The sequence below is a fragment of the Parasteatoda tepidariorum genome, chromosome 3 (genome assembly GCF_982258835.1).
Source record: "Parasteatoda tepidariorum strain Cologne lab strain chromosome 3, Ptep-v5.0, whole genome shotgun sequence".
NCBI lineage: Eukaryota > Metazoa > Arthropoda > Arachnida > Araneae > Theridiidae > Parasteatoda > Parasteatoda tepidariorum.
The window spans coordinates 12,866,450-12,888,528 of NC_141757.1; the positions used below are offsets into that span (position 1 = coordinate 12,866,450).

Genomic DNA, 22,079 nt, shown 5'->3' on the forward strand with positions numbered 1-22,079 from the left:
TCGACTTTAAATTAAAGATAGATTTACTATTAACAGAAGTTTTTTCCTCAATTATGTAAAAAAAAAAATTGAAAATATTACCCCCAAGATTTGAAAGTGAACTGAACTGCATTGTGAAAGTAAGAAAGGAAAACATCGAAAAGCTTTTTGTTTTGAATTCGGAATTTGAAATGTCAAACATCGAACGAATATATTTATTTTATATTACAGTACATTTTATATTAACTTTGTAAAAGTCTTATGATTGTCCAATTTCGTTGTAATGTTCGTTTATTTTTTTCTAGTCGCCTTGATTTTAACATCATTGATTTGGATCCATAAATTTATTGAAGATTGCTTCTATGGTAACTATCTGAAACTGTTATTTTATCATGAACATGTAGAATATTTATTACGAAAAATAAAAACTTTTTTATTTTTGTTTTTATTTTTTCAGCATTGTCTTAGGTGCTTACAAATTCATAAATTTTATTACTGTTCTTAATTATTTTAATTTATTTTGAAATATTAGATTCTTATCACGTTTCGAGATTAGAATCTGAATTGTAAAACAGTTTAAAGTTTTATGTATTTTCTCTACAAAACTATTGCATTGAAATACACTGTATAGTTATTTAAAGGAATATTATACTGCTAATTATTTTTTGAGTCCCTTAAAAATCACACTTTTTCCCCCCACTCGCATTAATTAACTTCAGACCACCACCTCGCTATCTACAGCCCATAAAGATCCTGTTTAACTTTCATAAAATTTCTAAATATCAATGCTCAAGTAATATTATTATAAATGTTATACCTTAAAAATTTAGCTCTAAAAAACAAAGAATTTTTACAAAAGGGCAAATTATCCTGGTCTTGCCTATTAAAATAAAATCGATTTTTTGTAATTTAGGCCATGCGTATTATACTATTAATCTTTACCAGCAAAGACTCAATTATACTGAAAATTACTAAGTCTTTAATGGACATTCACCATGCTTATAATTAATGTTCTTTTACTGAAAAGATGTATCATTAAAATTGCTTAACTTGTTATCATTCCTATAAAACATTTAGAAATAAACTGTGCGAAAATTGAACTATTACAAATGTATTGATCTTTTTTTATGTAAGCATATAAAATTATTTAATGATTGACAAAACTTTGATAAAGTGTAAAAAATATGGATACTTCTCTGTTTCCAGGAATTCTTAAAGAAACCTATTACCACAGTACATTATTCTAATTATATACTGTCATGCAAAATGAAAAAATAACATAAGTGCTTTATAGTAAATTGCTAGAAAAGCAGTTGACTGCTGTTTTCTTTCACTTGTTAAGACTTTCAATTGTGTAGCTTATACAAATATAAAAATTTCAATTTTAAATTTTTTTGTCGCTTTCATTGATGTTTCAATTGCAAGGCAGTATGTTGGGTACCTATTTCCCCTTATTATTATCACTATGCCAGTAGTACTTGTTACTAAAATTTATTTAGTACCTGCCCTGCTGAAATGGAATTGTGTTAAAATATATTTAGTACACTATAAATGTATTACAAGCGTCAACTGTGCAGTTAAAATCTTGTTATTTCTTAGATATTCATTAAAAAATTTTTACTTGGAAAGGGACGATTTCTGAATCAGTTCTGGCGACAAAGTGATCATCAGGTAGTGGTAATAAATAGGTATTGGCATGTGAGAAACTAATAAAAATCAGAAACGAAATTGAAAGGTTAAACTCATTGCAGCAATCTTTAAACATCCCGATATTTCAAACAATATGAAAAATTCGAATCGTGCATTTGAGTATTTACTTTTCAAAGCAATAATTCTTTCGAATTTTTGGCAGTTATTGCTGTTGATTTTTCCATAGTTTTTAAATCCGTTATTTTTTATTAAAGCTCGAAATTAAACAGGCGTTTCAGGAGTCGGATTGGTGTGATTTTGTTGTCCATCTTTTTTCTCATCAATCACTACTATGGGTTTTTAATTATTTTCTTTTTTGGGATTATTATTTACGAAATGTGACGAAGGAAATAACTTGTGCATCCCCCCAAGGAAAAATTCGAGAATAATACATATCCCCCGTAATATTAAAATAAAAAAATATTACATGCTAAATTTTAAAAAAATCATTAATATTTTTTTTCTTCTGAAACACAGCGTTTTTGTTATTTTAAATTAGTAACATATATGTTTGTTACTATTATTAAAAGCATCGTGCAGAAAGATATTTGTGGTTGAGAGTCTTAACGCAGATAGCTCGAAAAAATACTGCCACAGGGTTTTTTGCAAAGGAGACAGTTCTTATCAATTTAGGATACATTCAATATCAGTACCAAGTGTTCCACTTCCAATACCTAAAGCCTCCAAATTTCACTGCTCAGTTCTTATAATTGGAATCAATTTTAAAAATATATTTATAGTGGCTTGCCTTGTAGGTTTCCCCTTAAGTTCTACTCCACCTGAGATTTTGTTTTTCTTCTTACCTGCCACTGCCGCCTATTTCTTGATTATGTTTATTCTTTTTGTGCAGATACAGATGCAAAACTCTGCCCATTTCCAAATTTGGCTTAGTTTTATTTCATTTAAATTATTATTATTGTATGACATAAAAATTTTAAGTTAAAAGAAATGCATTTTGAATAAACTTTTTCTGGTATTTTTTTAGGTTATGATTGTGAAGATTTCCAAATTGATAGATGTATAGTTGCAGTTATATTTTCTGCATTAGTGACACTATGGGGATTGAAAAAGAAAAGCCTTGCTTTAAGTGGGGCCATTGGAGGTATTTTTACTTGATTCTTTTTTATGCATTTCTGTATATGAGCTGAGAATTGTCAGAAAATTTTCAAAAGCTGAAATGGGTACATCAGCTTATAATTCCTTCAGACAACATGGTGCTTAGCGTTTTTAAAAAGTGCTTAAAAGTACTTATTTTCATTTCTTAAAAGCAATTAAAGGTGCTTTTTTATTGGGTGTTTTTTAAAAAGTGCTTAATTTTCCCTTTTCGAAAAGGAGAATTTTTTCCTTACTGTGTCGATATTTACCACATATTAAGTAAAAGCGTGGTTTTCACTTTGTTCTATTCAGCGTTTTAGCAATTAATTCGACGACAATCCATTTTTGCTTACATTCGGTCCGTAATGTAAAACCGCCAGTCATTTTGCATGGTTGATGAAATACCATGACTTGCAAGTCCGCATGTGCATCTACTAAGCTGGGTTCGGTGAGATTATTGCATTCTCATGTGCAACTCTGCTTCATTTTGCAAGACATTCTCAATTTTAAGCTTCATTTTCCACCCTCTGATGTCAAACAAAAAAAATCTGTTGATCATTTTATAATGGCTAATATAATAGAAGAGTTTTTTGTCAGAAACTAGTTATTTTATGTTCATGTAAAGTCTTTTAAAGTTATTTTGTTAATGTATATAGTACTTAAAAATATTTTTTGAGTGCTTAAAAAATACTTAAAAGGTGCCTACCTTTTGTTGAAAGATTTGACTGGGGGCAAACTTCTTAGTTAATGTTACTGTCTCCAAAACAATGCTGGATAAAGGAATAAAATGCATTTGAAAGTTGTAGAGCATCATTAATTTAATGAAAATTAATGGTAAGAGTGGACTGCTTTTGTGTATTTATGATTTCCTACACAAACATGTGAGGAAACTATCTCGGGAAAAAAAAAAACTAATCATCAAAGTACAAAGCTTAAGGTAAGTGTTTGACACTGAAAAAAAAGAAAAAAAGCTAACATGGGAAAAAATGTGACAATTTCTAGTCAAACAAAATGTATTAATATTTTTTGAATACTTTTAGCTATTATTTGTGTAATTTAAATTTTCTGCTTTTTATTTCAGGCATATTTGTGGGTCTCATCCTTACTTATAGTAGTTACTGTTTTGTAGCGTGTCTTTTTACATTTTTCTTCACATCATCGAAAGCAACACACTTTCATTCAAGTAGAAAAAAGAAGCTTGAGGTTAACTTTAAAGAAGGTATGCTCAATATAATTATGCATTGTTGGTTTATGCCGACCAATAACCATCTCCATTAATGTGATTTATAATAACGAACCAAGGCTTCTTTTTAGTGAAAGTGTATGTAACAAACATGTATGTTACAAATTTAAAATAACAAACGTGCTGTATTTACGGAGAGAGAAAAACTATTCTTTAATTGAACATGTAATAATATTTTAATGTAATATTATTATGGGTGATATTCTGGCATTTTGTTGGGGGGAAAACGCACTAATTATTTCTGTCTTTGCCTTTTGTAAATAATCATCACAATAAAAAAATAATTAAAAATCATGAAATCCGTTTCCTGAAAAAAAAAGACCGACGACGAAATCACGCGAATCGGACTCCTAAAAAAGGGGTTACTCAAATGCGTCTTTCATTTCGAGATTAGGTTGTTGTAAAAAATGATACAGTATTAAAAATATTGAATTTAAAAGTTTTGGAGAAATCAAGAGCAGAAATAATCTGTCAAAAATTCGATAGAATCGTAGCCTTAAAAAGTAAATACTCAAATGCAGAATTCGAATTTCCCATATAGTTTGAAATATATCAGGATATTTAAAAGCCACATGAAAATCAATATTAATAACTGACGAAAATTCAATCGAAACAATACAACAATTTGCAATACTATCAGCGTACATTGAGCGCATAAAAAAAGTGATTATCTAAATGCAAGATTCAAATTTTACGTGTAAATTTCTGTAGAAAAGAAAGCGGAAAACATTTCTGCTGGATCTCTGTAACGTACTGCGACAAAGTCGCGGTGTCACTCCGATTCTGCCACGAGACGCTAAACTCTTGTCCTTTCGCAGAAAGTGTTCAAAACTGTGACATACTTTGCAGAACAGTTTAGGTGTCAAAAGAGCAATTAATGTTTGGACCTGTTCAAGTTATGATACAATTTTTATCGTCTGTTTATTTTTTTCCTCTATATTGGAAGTTATACATATTAATGTGATTTATGGTAATGAATCATAGCTTTTTTCTAGTGAAAGTCCATTGTTTTGACTGTCAAAATTACACTATAATGTAGTCCTTTAGCAGAAATTGCTTAAAACTGTGTCATACTTTGCAGAACTTATAAGGAATCTGAATTGTATTGGATTATGAAATGCTTTTTGATATTTTACGAATCTCTTTAATCTGTTAATAGAGAAGCTTCTTTAATGCCTGCAGATGTTATTGGTGCAGATTTGAAGAAGGCTGACTTCTTCCTGATACTTTTTACCAAATACGAAGATAATCAAAATATATTAAAAATGACCTAAAAAGAAAGAAAAAAATCTCAACATTTGAAAAAATGCCTGAAAATGACAAAAGTGTTCAAAAATGTATGTGTCATCAAAGTCTGATCCTTAGTGATCACATTAAAAAATTTTGTAGACATGTTACAAGTTGTGGTGTTTTCATGTTTATTTGAAAATTTGGTTGTGATATTTTAATGAGCATTGTGCATAGCGCTTATAAAAAGTGCTTAAAGGTGCTTATTTTCGATTTTTGTTTTTTAAAGCCCTTAAAGGTGCTTTTTTTCATTGTGTGTTTTTAAAAAGTGCTTAGTTTTCCCTTTTTGAAAATGAGATTTTTTCTTTACCATTTCGATTTTCCTACCACGTATTATGTAAAATCCTGCTTTTCACATTGGTCTATTCAACCTTTTTACAATTCATTCAGCCACAATCCATTTTGACGTACCGTCGGTTCATAGCACATGAAAGCACCAATCATTTTACATGTTTGATGAAATACTTGTGAGGCTGTATGTTCATCTACTAAGCTGGGTTCGGTGTGATTATTGCACTCTCATGTGCAACTCTGCTGCATTTTCAATTTCGGGCTTCTTTTACCACCCCCTGATATCGAACCGAAAAATCTCTTTAACATTTTATAATGGCTAATGTAATCAAGAACGCCCGATGACTGAGTGGTAGCGCTTCACGCTCCCGGTCCATAGATCCTGGGTTTGATCCTCGGCCCGAACAAGTTTGACTCAGCCTTTCATCCCTTCAATGGGTCGATAAATGAGTACCAAGCATGCTTGGGAACTAAACACTAGGGGTTCCGCGTTTGGCTGACCGCCTGACCGGAACATCTGCACCCCAGAGCCCAAGGTCAAGAAAACTGAGATGGGCACAATAGGATTTGGCCCTCTATGGGCTGTCGCACCTCTGAGTTTAGTTTAATATAATCAAGATGAGAGTTCTTTGTCAGACGCTAGTTATTTTATCATGATCTTGTAAAGTCTTTGAAAATAATATTGTATTTTGTTTATGTATATAGTGCTTAAAAGTATTTCTGAGTGCTTAAAAAGTACTTAAAAGGTGTTAATTTTTTTTTAAAGATTTGTCTATGCACCCTTAAAATTTATTTGTGTCCAAATTGTTTCTTGTCACCTTGTAATTGTTTTGTTCTGTTGAAATTGTCATAGGTGGACAACGAAATTGGATACAAGTTGTATGCAATGGAGGCACAGCTACAGAAATTGCCCTCATTTATATGTTAAATGGTGGATGTGGAGAAATTCCGCTAGATTTTAATAAAAATTATCTTCGCTCTTGGCTTGCGGCAGCAGTGCTTTCAGCTTTGGCTAGTGCTAATGGAGACACTTGGGCATCTGAGTTATCCATCTTGGCCCAATCAAAACCAAGGTTAATAACAACATTCCAAAAGGTTCCAATAGGTATGTATTCTTTTAATTTTCAATATATTAAATTGTATGTTTTTAATGTTTATGTTCTAATATTGTATTTGTTATTTTGTTGAAATTTTCCTTTTTTGTTTATTTATTTTCTTAAAAATAAATCCATGTTACATACCTGCCAAGCCTCCTGTTTTTTAACGAAGACTCCTGTGTTTTACGATTATCTTCTGTTTATCCGTATATTCTGAAATTTCTCCGTATTTGTTGAAGAAATTTTTTTTTTTAAAAATTGGCGACAAAATATCCGCTGATGGCAAATAAACTTCTTATTCCTCAATAAATGCTGCTGTTGCCAGTACTGTGATATGTTAAGTGTTTATAGTTTAAATAATAATAAATAATGGTTTAAAAAATCTTCTTTAGATTAAGATTTTTTACTTTGCTAAATGTAAGTGCTTATATTATTTCAATTTTAAATTTCTCTTTTCGACTTATTTCTCCTTTCGACTTTTTTAAGTATTTTTCTTAATTTTATGCTTTGTAATTTTAAATGCAAAATTTGAGCCAAAACAATCGAATAGTTCTTGAAGTAATTTACTGTTTTTTGATTCAGACACTTTTTAAATGATTTATTTCCATTTTTTTTTGGGGGGGGGGGGGTCATTTAAAATTACACAGTTAATGATAATGATGTGAACATTTTTTACACTTAACTATTCAAAAAAAAATTTTCCTTTATTATTTAAAATAATATTAAATAAATAATAAAAATTATTTTTTGTGTGGAAACTTTTGGATAATTGAATTTTATAATTATGTATGAAGTATTTTCAGTTCACTTATATGATTTTTGATTTATTACAAAATGCACAAAAAGTTAAATGAACATTAAATGGCCCAAACTTTTTGGTCACTCTCCTGACTAAACTATGGGGATTTTATTTTTCCGATTGATCTTACCCCCATATTTTGATGATTAAAAAATCTAATTCTGACAAAAAAGACTTGTTTATTGAGAGAAAGTACAGCAGTGTTCCCACGGGTAAGGGAGAACAGAGAAAACCTGGAATTGTCAGGGAATTTTATTTCAACTCCAAAGATCGGGAAATAGTCAGGGAAAGTTACAATTTTTTTAGAAAAACCGGGAAAATTAATACATTATACCTGGAAAATAACCAGCCTTAAAATTGTCAGTAACAGTACTCAGTTATTGAGATTCGAGTTAAATAATTCTAGCACCTATAACAATTATTTATTGTAAAAGTTTCACATTTTAGACCAACTGAAATGCTTTCTTCCTCATATAATGATCTTCATTTTACACAGAAAATCTAAAACTTGGCATAACAAATAAAAGAATCAAAGTTTTCTGATGAAAAATTTCGTAGTACAAATAAAATATGGTATAGATTTTCATTGAAATAAATTTACCTGATATACCTGGAAAAGTCAGGAAATTTTTTTTTTCTGAAATTGAGTGGGAACCCTGGTACTGTTTCATCTCTTAATTTAATTATCATCATATATGAGGTCATTATTATCAGCAATCACCAGCATATATGAGGTCAACCTTTCGAACAATAAGATTGATACTTATTATTTTTGATATTGTAATATTACTGTTGATACTTAATTATTATTGATACTTACTACGATGTAACTATGAAACTATGATATTTGCTGATTAGTTTTTGTCTTTTAATATGTTTATTTTATTTTACAAGGGTTCTAATTAATATATATTTAGGGAAGTTAAAAAATTAAAATGCTATGTTTTTTGCAGGGACTAATGGTGGCGTGACTTCTATTGGAGTTTTGTGCAGTGCCTTTGGGGGTCTTTTAGTTGGACTGTCTTATTTTGTAACACTGTTCTCCACTGTTCCATATTTTTCTGTTATTGAACAAGCTGTACTTTCAGCATTTATTGGAATAAGTTCTGGGCTTTTTGGTTCCTTCTTGGATTCCCTCCTTGGTGCAACATTACAATATTCTGGTACAGTATTTTTTTTATGGCCTACTTTTGTCTATGTATTATTTTTTTGTTTTATTTTTCTGTGTGTAGTGTATCTACCACTACAAAAATATAATTCCAATTCACTGGTATATATGACATGTTAACTCAATTCAATGGTGGGGTACCTTTTCATATATGACGGTTGATATGGTCGATAACTACTGACTCCCCACAAGTGTTTTTTTTTCAATGCTAATGTTGTGAATATATCCTAGTTAATACTTCAAAAACATAGATACTGACTCAAAAATTTGAAGAAATTCTAGCCATTTTTGAAAGGAAAATGCTCTGAAGTAATCTAAAAGGAACAGAAAATGTTGGAATTGGTATAGAAGAATCAATTGGCAATTGTATAAGATTTATAAAGAACCAAACATTGTGATTAAAATGCAAAGATTAAAGTTGGTAGGACACCTCATCAGAATTTAAAGAAAATCAGGAGAATCAAAATAGTTTTCATGGACAAATAATAGGGTGTACGATAAATTGATTCTACAAAATCTTAAGATTAAAGCAAGGGCATCAGATAGGTTAATATGGAAAAAAGCCACACATGATGATTGCCACACTATTGAAGAACATATGTTGTAATTGTTTTTATCAATACTTAACTAATGCTGTGATTATTTTTTTTTCAATAGTAAATAATGTTTTAAACAGTTCTAACTAATGTAGTTAATGTTTTTATTTCTAATGCTAATTAATGTTGTAAATTTTTTTCAGCGTAACTAATGTTGTTAAAAAAAAAATTTCCAGTGCTATATAATATTTCTGAGTGAAATTTTTCCCTCAAATGCAAATGTGAATTCGAGAAAGAAAAAGCAACTTTTCTATGACATAATCTCAAAAAGGTCTATATTGTTTAACAGATATAATTGTTATTGAATATTTTTATGTATTGCCAGTAAATGAGAAGTGAAGGAAACAAAGGATAAAAGAGAACAAGTCAGTCAATCCAGACATATTCATTCTCAATATCTATCTTGTAGAGTAGATTATAGTTAAGATATTTATATCTATCTCATATAGATAGATAATTAGATAGTTATAAATGTGTATATATATATATATATATATATATATATATATATATATATATATATATATATATATATATATATATATATATATATATATATATATATATATATATATAAGTTCAAAATGAAGAAAAAAACAAAGAAAAATTATAGACATATGAAAAAAAAAAAATATATATATATATATATATATATATACACTTAAGATAGTTATATCTATCTTATAGATAGTTTTCCCACCAGAAAATGGTCCTGCTATCTCTTCACCGATACATTTATGGCTCATTGTATCGATTCTAATGAGTTGTTGTTTAATTATTTTGTTTCCATGCATTCATTATTATTATCTTTTCAATATTTGCATTGTTATCTGTTTTCCCAGAAATGACTAAAGATTTAAAAATTCAATCAAAGAAATATGGGAGGAAATAAAAATGTACAGTTTGTTGCAATCTGTTGAAGAAATAGTTGCAAAGTTTGTTAACAGATAGTGCAGTGCTAACTGGGACAGTATATCAAAATAGTCACAATTTTTTAGAAGCAATGTGACCCACTCTGAAGACAAAATTAATAATTAAAATGCAAATATTTCAGTTGTTTTTATAGTTTTTCTTATCGTTAACACCATCTTTTGATGAACTTGGTAGCTAATTTTGAAACTCACTGAAAACTTGGTTTCCAAATGCAGAAATTTCATATTTCTTTCTCATTCCATTTTTCTTTAATTGAATTTTCAAATCATCAGTCACTTTTAGGACACTTTATCTAACACCTATCAATATCTTTATTTTATTTTTGCTTTTTGGTATGTATAAAATTAAAATATAAATTATCCAAATAAATATTTCATCTACTTCTTTTTCTCTTTTAATTTCCATTTTAAAAATCTAAATTTTGGTCCTGTGAGCCTTGTGCTTTTTGTCTTAACTTTAAGCTCTTTAATGATTAAGCATTTCATTGAACTAAAATAAAACAAATAATCCAACAATTACGAAGACTTCATAATTCAATTAAAAAATAATAATAAATTGTGATCTCTTTATTACGATCACTGATTACCCATTGATCAAATGCTTTTGCTTTCTGGTTTGATTCTGATAAACGCCACAACATTTCAAATCATGGTTGCAAAAACTGTCTCAATTGATGTTTGTCGTCGGATTGGTTTTCAAATCCTGCCTATGTACGTGTTTCAAGACGTCACAAAATACTTTTCCTTCGTCAGCATTCATATTTATATTAAAATCACCATCAAGACAGTAATTATAAGGTAATAATAAAATAATATGAAAATACTTTAAATTATTATTATGTAAATACATTAAAAAATGACTGCTGGTGAAAAGAAAAAGAATTTTAAAAAAAATTATCAACCAGCAGCGCCGGATTAACCTATAGGCACACTAGGCACGTGCCTAGGGCCTACGAAATTCAGGGGCCTACGAAAAACTTGGGAGAAAAAAATTTGTTGACAAAAATAATTTAGCTTTAAAAACAACAAGTGTATTTTGCACAGAATTATGAAGATACAAATAAAAATATAATATTTTTCGGTAATAAATTATTTTGCAGAATCTTACTTTTTTGCGATTTTTGGATTCAACGAAATCTTGTATCATGCTGTCGAATTCCAAACTACGCAAAATGTCGTATTCAATAGACATAAGTGCGAGCGATGCCAAACGATCTTGATTCATTGTTGAACGCAAATAATTTTTTATCAATTTTAATCTGGAGAAAGATCTTTCTCCTTCTGCATTTGATCCATGAATCGACAAATATATTCTTAATGCAATGTGAACGTTAGGAAAAGTATTCACAAGTTTATCTTTAATTTGAGCCTTCAACATTTCTTGTTTAGATTTATGTTCATATAAATTTGAAAATACTAAAAATTCATCTACAAAGTTTTTCTCTAAATCGGATGAGTAAATTTTCACTAAATTTTGCGCTTTTAGTTTAATCTCAGATTCTGACAAATTTTTGTGTAATTTCCTTGTAATTCGGGTTCGATAAAACATCGATTAATGACACTTTTTGGTCGATCCAGAAAACTGGGAAATTCAGACATCCGAGATAGCGATGGTCCCGAGCATCCCAGATAATTGGTTCTCTACTGTATAAATATTTCTTGTAATTAATCTCACTATCAATTTCACTGTTTTCTTTGCTGGTTTGTTGTTGTATTGTTGACGTGAAGTGTTTACATAGTTATCGATCGAACTAATCATAATGGTATTATCGATATCAACTGTAATATCGGCAGTAGGTCAGTATTGCAGATAAAGTTCAATAAACAAATTCGTAAATTAAAATCCATATTAATAAAAATGTAAAAAAAAAATATGCAAGAAAATTTTAGCATATATTTTGAAAAGAAGGGAGGAGTGGGGGAAGGAGGGGAGGGCCCAAAAACGGCTATGCCTAGGGCCTACGAAAGGTATAATCCGGCTCTGTCAACCAGCAACCAGTTGAAAAGTGTGGTGATGTCCAAACATGTCTTATACATTAGTGAATTGGAATTATATTTTTGTAGTGGTAGTTACTTTACAATCTGTATCCTCAAAATATCCTAGATATTCAATAGTGGCTGAGTTTAGGCTCGTCTCTGGCTACCTCTATCTGTCAAAACAATTGCACCCTTTCAAGTCCTATCTGTTTATCTGTAATTTTCATAATTACTAATCATACTTGTTAGATTAAAAATGTTTTTTTTTTTCTTCTTCAAAACAGGGCTGGATCCTCGTAGTGGTAAAATCGTGGAGAAGCCAGGACCTGGAATAAAGCATATTGCAGGAATTCCAATACTGGATAACCACTCTGTGAATTTGCTGATGACCCTAATCATCTCCATTGCTGTGCCAACTGTAACAGCCGAATTATACTCGTATTTTAGATAAATGCATTCCTACTTAATGGTTGTTTAAAATGAATATTTTTGCTGGACATTTGTTACATGAAATATATATATATATATATTTTACTTCACATATTGCTCTCTTATAGAGTGTAAATATATTTTTATTTCCCCCCCCTTTGGAAAATGTTTGTATTTTCCCCATCCATTTTACCGTGTTATTAAAGTAATATTGATTTGAAAAAGGTTTTTTATTATTTTGTTTTGTTTTGCAAGTTCATAGTTGCAAATTTTTTCAGTCCTTAAGAAAAATCTTTATTTTATTGATAGCAGCATAGCGTAAGATTTTAAAAGTGTTGTTACAAGATTGTCAGAGATCCTGTAAATTCATAATTAACAATCAATTAAGCTGCAGTTTAACGATGTTTTTAACGTCAGTTTAATTGTGGTGTTAAACTGTCGCTGTACGAATTTATATTTTAAAAAACCTCTTTATTGTCTTAATATTCTGAATGAATACAAAGAGATCACCTGAACAGTTACATCTGCAATATAACCAGCAATTCTGACCCCGATGTCCGGGACTCTCATTTACAATCCAGCGATCTTTAACAACTCGCTCTCTTTTTTTTGAAAAATTTAATTTTGGCTGTAGTTGTTCCCTATTATAATAAAAATTTTTATTTCTTTACAAATTTGTTAACAGAACTAAAACAATGCCAGGAATCAAGTTTTTTTCATTAAAAAAAATTTTGAACAATTTTCGATTGGAAAATCGCGCCCGGGACTTTGCTCCACAACGATTATACTTAATGTTTGAAAAAGTATGAAATTTCTCGTTTACTTAAAATTGGGTTAAATATCATTGAAAAGGTTCATTTTGAGCTATGTCCATTTTTTTAAACATGCTTTTTTGAGCTGTGCTCATTTTCTTAAGCACTTTTTTGAGCTGTGTCCACTTCCTTAAACATGCTTTCTAAGCTGTGCCCGTTTTCTTAAACACTCTTTCTGAGCTATGTCCATTTTTTTAAACACGCTTTTTGAGCTGTGCCCATTTTCTTAAGAACATTTTTTGAGCTGTGCCCATTTTCTTAAGCACTCTTTTTTGAGCTGTGCCCATTTTCTTAAACATGCTTTTTGCATTGTGTTCATTTTCTTAAACGCTTTATGAGCTGTGTCCATTAATTATTTCTTCCTCATCGTTAGATTCTGCATTTTACAAACTTTTGATAAGTAACATGCAGGCAGACACAAAAACATTAAAAAGTATAGAATCTATTCAGTGGTTTATATAGCAACGTTTTATTTTGATTATTTCAATTGTGCAATTAATTCAAGAAACAGTAGGAAATTTTTATGTGAAATGAATTCCACAACTCGGGTCGAGATACGAATTTTGCCTTGACATGAATTACAAACAATGGTTTTCTCAATACAATCATTCTCAATACAATTTTTCAATCAATATCAATTCTCAATACCATTTTTAAACAAATGGAACTTAATTTAATAGTTTTTTTTAAAAAATCCTTTGGAAGAGAAGGGAATTCCACAAACAGTCTAATATTTTTTTTCTGACAGCTTTAATAAAATACCAATTGAGATTTTTAGGAAAAGTTCTTCGTTATATCCGAGTTAAATGTGTAATAACAGGGTTTTATGTAAGTTTCTTAACATTAAATCAAATGTTTATTAAACTTTCCTGGTTAAATTAGGGCCCTGCCGGCATCGAACAATAAAATTTTTTGTGCTCTTAATCAGTATTTTAGGTATCTCTTTTAAATATTTGCATCTCCTGCCACGCATGTAAGGGTTTATACAAATGGAATTTTAATGCGTCTGTCTAAGTAATTCCCAATCACTGTGTAAGGTTATCATTGTAATTACTTCCCATTTATTTATTATTGTTATTCCGCGCAATTTTTTTCAGGTTCAGTTGATTATTGCTAAAATTCAGGCAATTGTTTATTTCGTTACAATTAACAAAATGTTGTTACAGCTTGCATAAAAAATTTAAATAATTATATAATTCATTTAAAAAATGATCTTTACGTTTTTGAAAATGATTAACTTCTAAGAAGAAGAGCATACCGTGATGAGTATGAAAATCAATCAAGGCGGCTGATGAGCAAAGCGAGCGTCTGTTTTGTGATGCTGGAGTGTGGTAAGACTGGATTCAAAGGAAAGAAAAATATTTCGCCCTCTAAAGGCTGGTTTTTTTTTTTGGCTTGATCGTTAAAAAAATTAAAGTTAGAACTCACTTTTTTCCTGAAATATATCTAATAATTTGGTAACAAAGTAAGCTTACGAACTGTGTAGCATTCCTTGTTTTATCTCTTTACATCAGTGCTGATGACAATCTGCCATGTGACAATTTACGATCTACAGGTGCAGATGACCGCCACTGATGACTTAGGAGAGAGAGAAAATATTAAGCAAAATTTTTGGTGCAGTGAGAGAAAACAGAACCTGGAGAATTAGAATCGGCACAACTCTGAATGACAATCAAAATACAAGGAACCTAACATAGTTTCCCTGAATAGTAAAAATGATCAAGGTTTCTCAAATGAAGAGGCTAGGACATGTATTTCGATAAAGTGATGAAAATTCTATTAAAAGAAATTACCTTCCAAAAATCAAAGGAAGACCAAGATGGTTAGAGTAGCGAAGTGGTTACAGGACTTGATAATAGATAGTTAATAGATGGAAAAGTATTGCATCGAATAAGTCTAGATGGGGTAAACTGACTGAGACGGCCTTAGCCGGTAACCGGCTGTAGTGCCTAAGAAGAAGAACTATACACGTTACTAGAGAAACTTTTTAGCCTGCAAAATGTAAGTGCCGGATTGATAAAAATCAGGTTTGTTTTTGAGCAAATATCAAGAGCAGGTATTTTGAAGATTTTATAGCTATTGGAACTTATGGAACTCTGATGGTGTAAAGTCGGGCAATTATGATATCTGAGTTAAGTATTCCTACCTTTATTCATTGAATTTTACATGATAAGTCAAGACTGCACTATGTAAAACAATTCCTGAAAAAATTACGGATAGGAGTACTTCAATCATCCACCATATTTGCCTGCCATTGCACCATCAGATTTTCATTTATTCTGATTTCTTCAACATTTTCTGGGTGACAAAATTTAAAAAACTGGATGATATTCTAAATCCCATCTGTAGATGTTTCGCCAAAGAAACAATTGATTTTTGTAAATACAGCATTTAACAAGATGCGCAGCGTTGCCATTGTTGAAGTATCTGCACTCCCCACATTGGTGACCCGGACGTGATGTGGACATGCCTACCTCGACAGAAACTCCCACTTCGATCTGAACACGCCTATCTTGACAGTACCGCCCACTTCGATGGATTTTAAAATAAAAAATCAGTTCATACCACATTTTTATTTTATTTTTTTTTAAAAAAAAGCAATAAAAACTGTAGATTTTAACTTTTTTCTTTAAATTGTGAACAAAACTTATTTTACACCGTACATATTTATTATTTATCCTTAATGTAAAAGGGCGCTAAAAATAATTTTGCTTACGCTTGAAAATCAGCTAAGACCGACACGTGTGTTGGTAGAGCCTTCTAGTAAACTTCAATCTTTAAATAAATAAATTTTTGTCTATATTTATATTCGATCTTTCTCTTTTGTTAAAAAAAAAAGAAAAAAGTGTAACCAACACGCACAATTTTACTGAATTTCCTCGTGGATAAGAAAACTAGAATACTCTTTTAACTATCGATTAAAATAACATTGTTTTTCAACTTCCTGATAGATTATTGACAAAATTGTAGGAACAGAATTTTTTTTTAAAAAATGTTAGAAGAGAAACATGTTTACAACCGCAACGATTCATAAAACTAATTAAAACTTATGCACCCATTATCTGAAGAAAATAAACAAAGTTCAGATGACATGCTGTTTTAAATAGCGTTCTGATTAAAAATGTGGGACAGTATTTATCAATCCTTTCTCGAGTGATAATAAACTTACAATCAAAGTAACAGCGATTTTATTTTCTCACCCAGTTAAGTCTCTCTCAATATGCAAGTGAATAAATTAATTAATTAATCGCGCAAGATTGATCACCTGTTAATTTCTGTAATTTGAGTCTACAAAAAAATAAATGGGTAACAGTACCTCATTTGTCTAGATGATATGTTGTCCATTTGTCCACGCTTCGAAGTAAACTCAACCATTGTACGTAAAAGTTTGATTTATTTTTTTTTTAAATTGCCATCCCCGAACAGCAGACTTGATTTTGGGTTTACGACTACTAATTTTCAACTCCGTAGCCTTATAATTTCGAACCCAATCCAGAAGACAAGGGAACTCCTGAATCAAAGTATTGGGAGAAATTTGTCTTCATGAAGGACTTTTTGAAGGAACTAATTCGCATTTGCCTTACACGGAAAGGAAGACCACGAAAACCTACCCTGGTTAGCCTGACGGCAAGGGGACTCTAACCCATGATCCGTCTACCACTGAGGATATTTCACGTCAGCACTGTAGTCGGTACAAGCCGGATGCGGAATTCGTGTCAACCAGCCATCGCTAGGATTCGAACCTGGTTTACCTCATTGGAAGGCGAACGCTCTATCCCCTGAGCCATCGCGGCCTAGTTTGATTTATTGAAAAATATTTTGAATTTTTCATTTTTATTTTAGCAAACAACTTGACACGCAAACTATATATATATACACCGAAGAGCCATTACATTATGACCACCCTACTAATAACATGTAGGACCACCTTTAGCCCTCAAAACTGCTAGCACCCGCCGTGGCATTGATTCCACAAGGTGCTGATAGGTAGTCTGAGGTATCTGGTACCAAGCGCTCACCAACTGGTCCTGCAATTCCCTCACATTGCGAGGGGGTAGCGTTGCAGCACGAATTTGATTTTCCAAGTAGGACCACAAATGCTCTGTTGGATTAAGGTCAGGTGAATTTGGGGCCAAGACATGACTTGAAAGTCACTGGAATGTTCCTCAAACCAATTCATGACGATGCGACCCTTATGACATGGTGCATTATCCTGTTGGTAAACACCATCCCCCGCAGGAAAAACTGTTGCCATGAATGGGTGAATCTGGCCTGTAATTATGTTCAAGAAGCTTACAGACTTCAGGGATTGTTCTATGAGGATTATGGGTCATAATGTAATGACTCTTCGGTGTATATATATATATATATTTCCACTCTACCATTATGATGCACAAAACTATTTTATTTTAATCGTGAAAACTTGACTAGCACAAAGTTGTTAATTTTTGTTGCGTCAGGGTTGTCAAGTAGTTTCCATTTTAATTCTCTAGCATATGATTACTGATGTTGATATTCTGATTTACTTTCTGAGTCAGAATCGTTAAATAAATAAATTTGTTTCCAAAATTTTAGATTCCATTGAAAAAACTTTTTTTTTTATTCTCTCTCTGCAATGTGTTTGTTTCTTTCTATATCTTAGCAAACAACGGGCGTATCTTTTACTACGAATTTTTAGGTTGAGATGCTTTAGGATAGCTTACTTCTGCATCAACAACCACAAAACCAATTTTAATAACCAGTGACTAAAGGCCGGGATAGCCTGGTCGGTAGGGCGCTGGGTCCATATCCAAGAGGTCGTGGGTTCGATCCTCGCCGGCTGAAGACTCCCCGTGTAGTAAATGGTGACTGATGCACGTTAAATCTGTCAAGTCTCAAAGTCCTCCATGTTCTCATAACAAATCTATACCTCTGAGGGTACTGATCCAGAAGTTTCCTTGTCTTCTGGATTGGTTCAAAATTACAAGGCTACGGACTTGAACGTAAGTAGTCGTAAACCCATGAAATTGGGTCGGCTGTTCAACGACGGTTATAAAATAAAATAAAAAACCAGTGACTAAAGCCGGGATAACCTGGTTGGTAGGGCGTTGGGCTCATGTCCAAGAGTTCTCTGGGTTCGATCCCCGCCAGGCGAAGACACCCCGCATAGTAAATGGCGACTCATGCTCGATAAATCTGTCAGGTCGCAGAGTCCTCCATGTTCCCATAACAAATGAATACCTCTGGGGGTACTGATCCAGGAATTTCCTTTGGTTCAAAATTACAAGGCTACGGAATTGAACATTAGTAGTCGCAAAACCCAGAATTAGTTCGGCTGTTCAACGACAGATATGTATTTAAAAAAAGAAGAAAAACAGTGACTAAGAGACGTGATGGCTCAGGGGATAGAGCGTTCCCCTTCCAATGAGGTGAACCGGGGTTCGATCCCGGCGATGGCTGTTTGATACGAATTCCGCATCCGGCTTGCTCATACCACAGCGGTGACGTGAAATAACCTCAGTGGTAGACGGTTCATGGGTTAGAGTCCCCTTGCCGTGAGGCTAACAGTGGGAGGTTCTCGTGGTCTTCCTCTCCATGTAACGCAAACTCGGGTTGGTTCCATCAAAAAGTCCTCCACGCAGGCAAATTTCCCCCGATACTTGATCCACAGTCTTCTGGATTGGATTCAAAATTACAGGGCTTCGGAGTTGAACATAAATAAACGTAAGCCCATAAAATTGGGTCGGCTGTTCAACGACGGTTATAAAATAAAATAAAGCCAGTGACTAAGAAACGGTCCGGAAGGACAAAAGATGGTTTATCGATATTTCCCTCACTGGAGCAATATAAACCATTCGCAAAAGAGAAGAAACCGTTCTCTTTTAGTTTCTTAAACTTTAATTTCGAATGTATGATGAAAATCAAATATGCAGTAAAAATTAAACTTTGTTTTCGTCTTTAATTCATCTACATTGAATTAAATTCTTTAAATAAGCTTGATCAATTCTATCCTTTAAAAATTTTCCATCAAAAAAAGTGGATTAATATGAAGGTTACATGAAATTTTTTTTACTTGCGATTGAAATCACTATTTGTGCAAGTACACTAGCGTGCAAAAATTTTCACTCAATCTTTTAAAGGTCTTCCTGGTCCCCTTTTTTTTCTGTTTTGAACAATAAGTCTGTTCTTAATCGAGTCAACACTTAAATTGGGAAATTGTAATCTTCTTGCTATTTAATCGCAAATTCTTCGGATAAAATTTAAATCTTTGCACGCAGCTCAGCTGAATATTCCTCTTTATGTTTTGAGTCACGTAAGAACAAATTATTCAAAAACGAATGTCAATATTATTGTATATTAATAGAATATACAGTGCCTGGTCAAATTATTAGACGCACTATAAGATACTATGTAAAATCTTACTATACAGCTTTATTTTTTTTCACGCCACTGAAACCGATTTGCACTTGTTTACGTTCGTGTATCAATGGGTTAAATGAGACGATATATAATATACATTCGACTATTGGATAAATTAGACGATATGTAATATAAATATAGAATATTTATTATATCAGGTATTATATTAGTATATTATAATAATTAGCCCAAATTATTAGACGCACTGTAGTTTTTTTAATAATGACATGTTTTGCTGGAGTTTATAGGCAATACTTTTATATTTAAACATACATGTAATGAGTTTTTATTCAGGAAATTTTCAATATACTTCCTATTTGTATTTATTTTTAATGTATTGCATTACAATGTTAAACCAATTGATACACGAACCTAAGCAAGTGCAAACCGGTTTCAGCCGCGTAAAAACAATAAAGCTGTATAGTATCACCTGATAATTAAGATTTTATATAGAATCTTATAGTGCGTCTAATAATTTGGCCAGGGACTGTACATACGATTATGACATTATAAATAATTATGCAAAACTTATTCGTTTAAATTGTATTCTAATTATTATTATAAGCAAAGAAATTCATTCAATACTTGTGTACGATGACCGCTTAACACGAAAAACACTATTCATACAATACCTGGGAAACTGTAATAGATTTAAAGTAATTTTCGAAGAGCTGATTTTACATCCTCTTTGATAAACATACTAAGAAATAGAATTGTTACTACATTTTGAATTATTTTATTACATTTCGAAACAACAAGCTATGATGTTGAGTTTGACAGTAAACTTTTGCATGCTAGTCTATATCATTCTAATTTAGAAAATTAATTTGCATCTAATCTTTGAAACCACTCACATTTCTTCCATTGGAAGTTAATTTTATAACCGTCGTTGAACAGCCGACCCAATTTTACGGGTTTACGACTACTAATCTTCAACTTCGTAGCCATGTAATTTTGAACCCAAGCCAGAAGACAAGAGAACTCCTGGATCGAGTATTGGGAGAAATTTGCCTTCGTGGAGGACTATTTGATGGAGCTAACCAGCATTTGCGTTACATAGAGAGGAAGACCACGAGAACCTCCCGCGATTAGCCTGACAGCAAGGGGACTCTAACCCATAACCTATCACTGAGGATATTTCACGTCCGCTCTGTGGTCGGTGCAAGCCGGATGCGGGATTCGTATCGACTGGGATTTGAATCCGGTTCGCCTCATTGGAAGGCGAACGCTCTATCACCTGAGTGATCGCGGCTCATCCGGCTAACTATGGGAGGTTTCCGTGTAATGTGTACTCTAGCTATAGTACACATGTACTCTAGCACCGCCACCATTCGTCTACACTAATCCCGCGGTCTATATAGTTTGTATACGGGAAGAACTCCCTCCGTCACTAAGTCTGAGGCTGTCTGTTGCTATGGAAACAAGAATGGCGCATTTCAGAGAGGGTAGCTTCTCTTCACTTTAGGGCTTACACAACAGATCGAAGAAAAAGATTCCCTTTCTCTCGGCGATCCGAACCATAACCTGTCCTGAACAGCGACCCCACACCCCTACTTGAAATAGTTATAACTCGTTACCATGGTCACCGCAACGGATCCAGACGAGTGGCTAGAGGAGTTCTTACTTTAGTCAAACTATATATGAGTTTTAATTGTTCAATTTAACTACACAGAGCAAAAGTTAGCATCAAAATAAGTAAAAAAATATACATAATTTATAACATATTTTCACTTTCCGTTGTAATTCTAAAAATAAAATATGTTAATAAGATATTAAAGAGAAAATTTGAAATTTAATTTTGCACTTTAACCGCCATTTAAAAATTTCTATAGGGTTGGGATAGCCTGGAGTTGGTAGGGCGTTGGGCCCATGTGCAAGGAGTCGTCGCTTCGATCATCGGTAGACTCCCAGCGTAGTAAATGGTTGCCGGTGCAAGGTAAATCTGTCGGGTCACAAAGTCTCCCATGTTCCCATAACAAATCATACCTCTGGGAATACTGAATTGGAGATGAATCGTTTTCTGATTCAGGTCAGAATTACGATCTGTGGATGAATGAATGGGTGTATGAATGTATCCATCCTATAAACGAGCCGTGACGTGTGTGAGCGGCTGAAGTCGTATTCTTGGCCATAGATGGCACCACTGTAAAAAAACGCACCCTTTGCCTTAGAGCAGGCTTTCTGGCATTGACAAGAGCATAGGAAACAACAACAATGAATTTCTAAAGACAAGTGATTGTAGTGAGATTGTAGAAGTGTATGTACATCTATACCATATCTCATAGA

General features: G+C 32.2%; 1 protein-coding gene across 1 annotated transcript; it reads left to right on the forward strand.

Annotated features, from left to right (window-relative positions):
• The first annotated feature begins 96 nt into the window (after positions 1–96).
• On the forward strand, positions 97–12,806 carry LOC107437001 (transmembrane protein 19). The gene is made up of 6 exons (XM_043041202.3): positions 97–344; positions 2,654–2,770; positions 3,845–3,982; positions 6,438–6,689; positions 8,434–8,643; positions 12,438–12,806. Exons 1-6 carry the CDS (start codon positions 263–265, stop codon positions 12,602–12,604), a joined length of 966 nt encoding a protein of 321 aa, XP_042897136.2. The 5' UTR covers positions 97–262; the 3' UTR covers positions 12,605–12,806.
• The last annotated feature ends 9,273 nt before the right edge of the window (positions 12,807–22,079 follow it).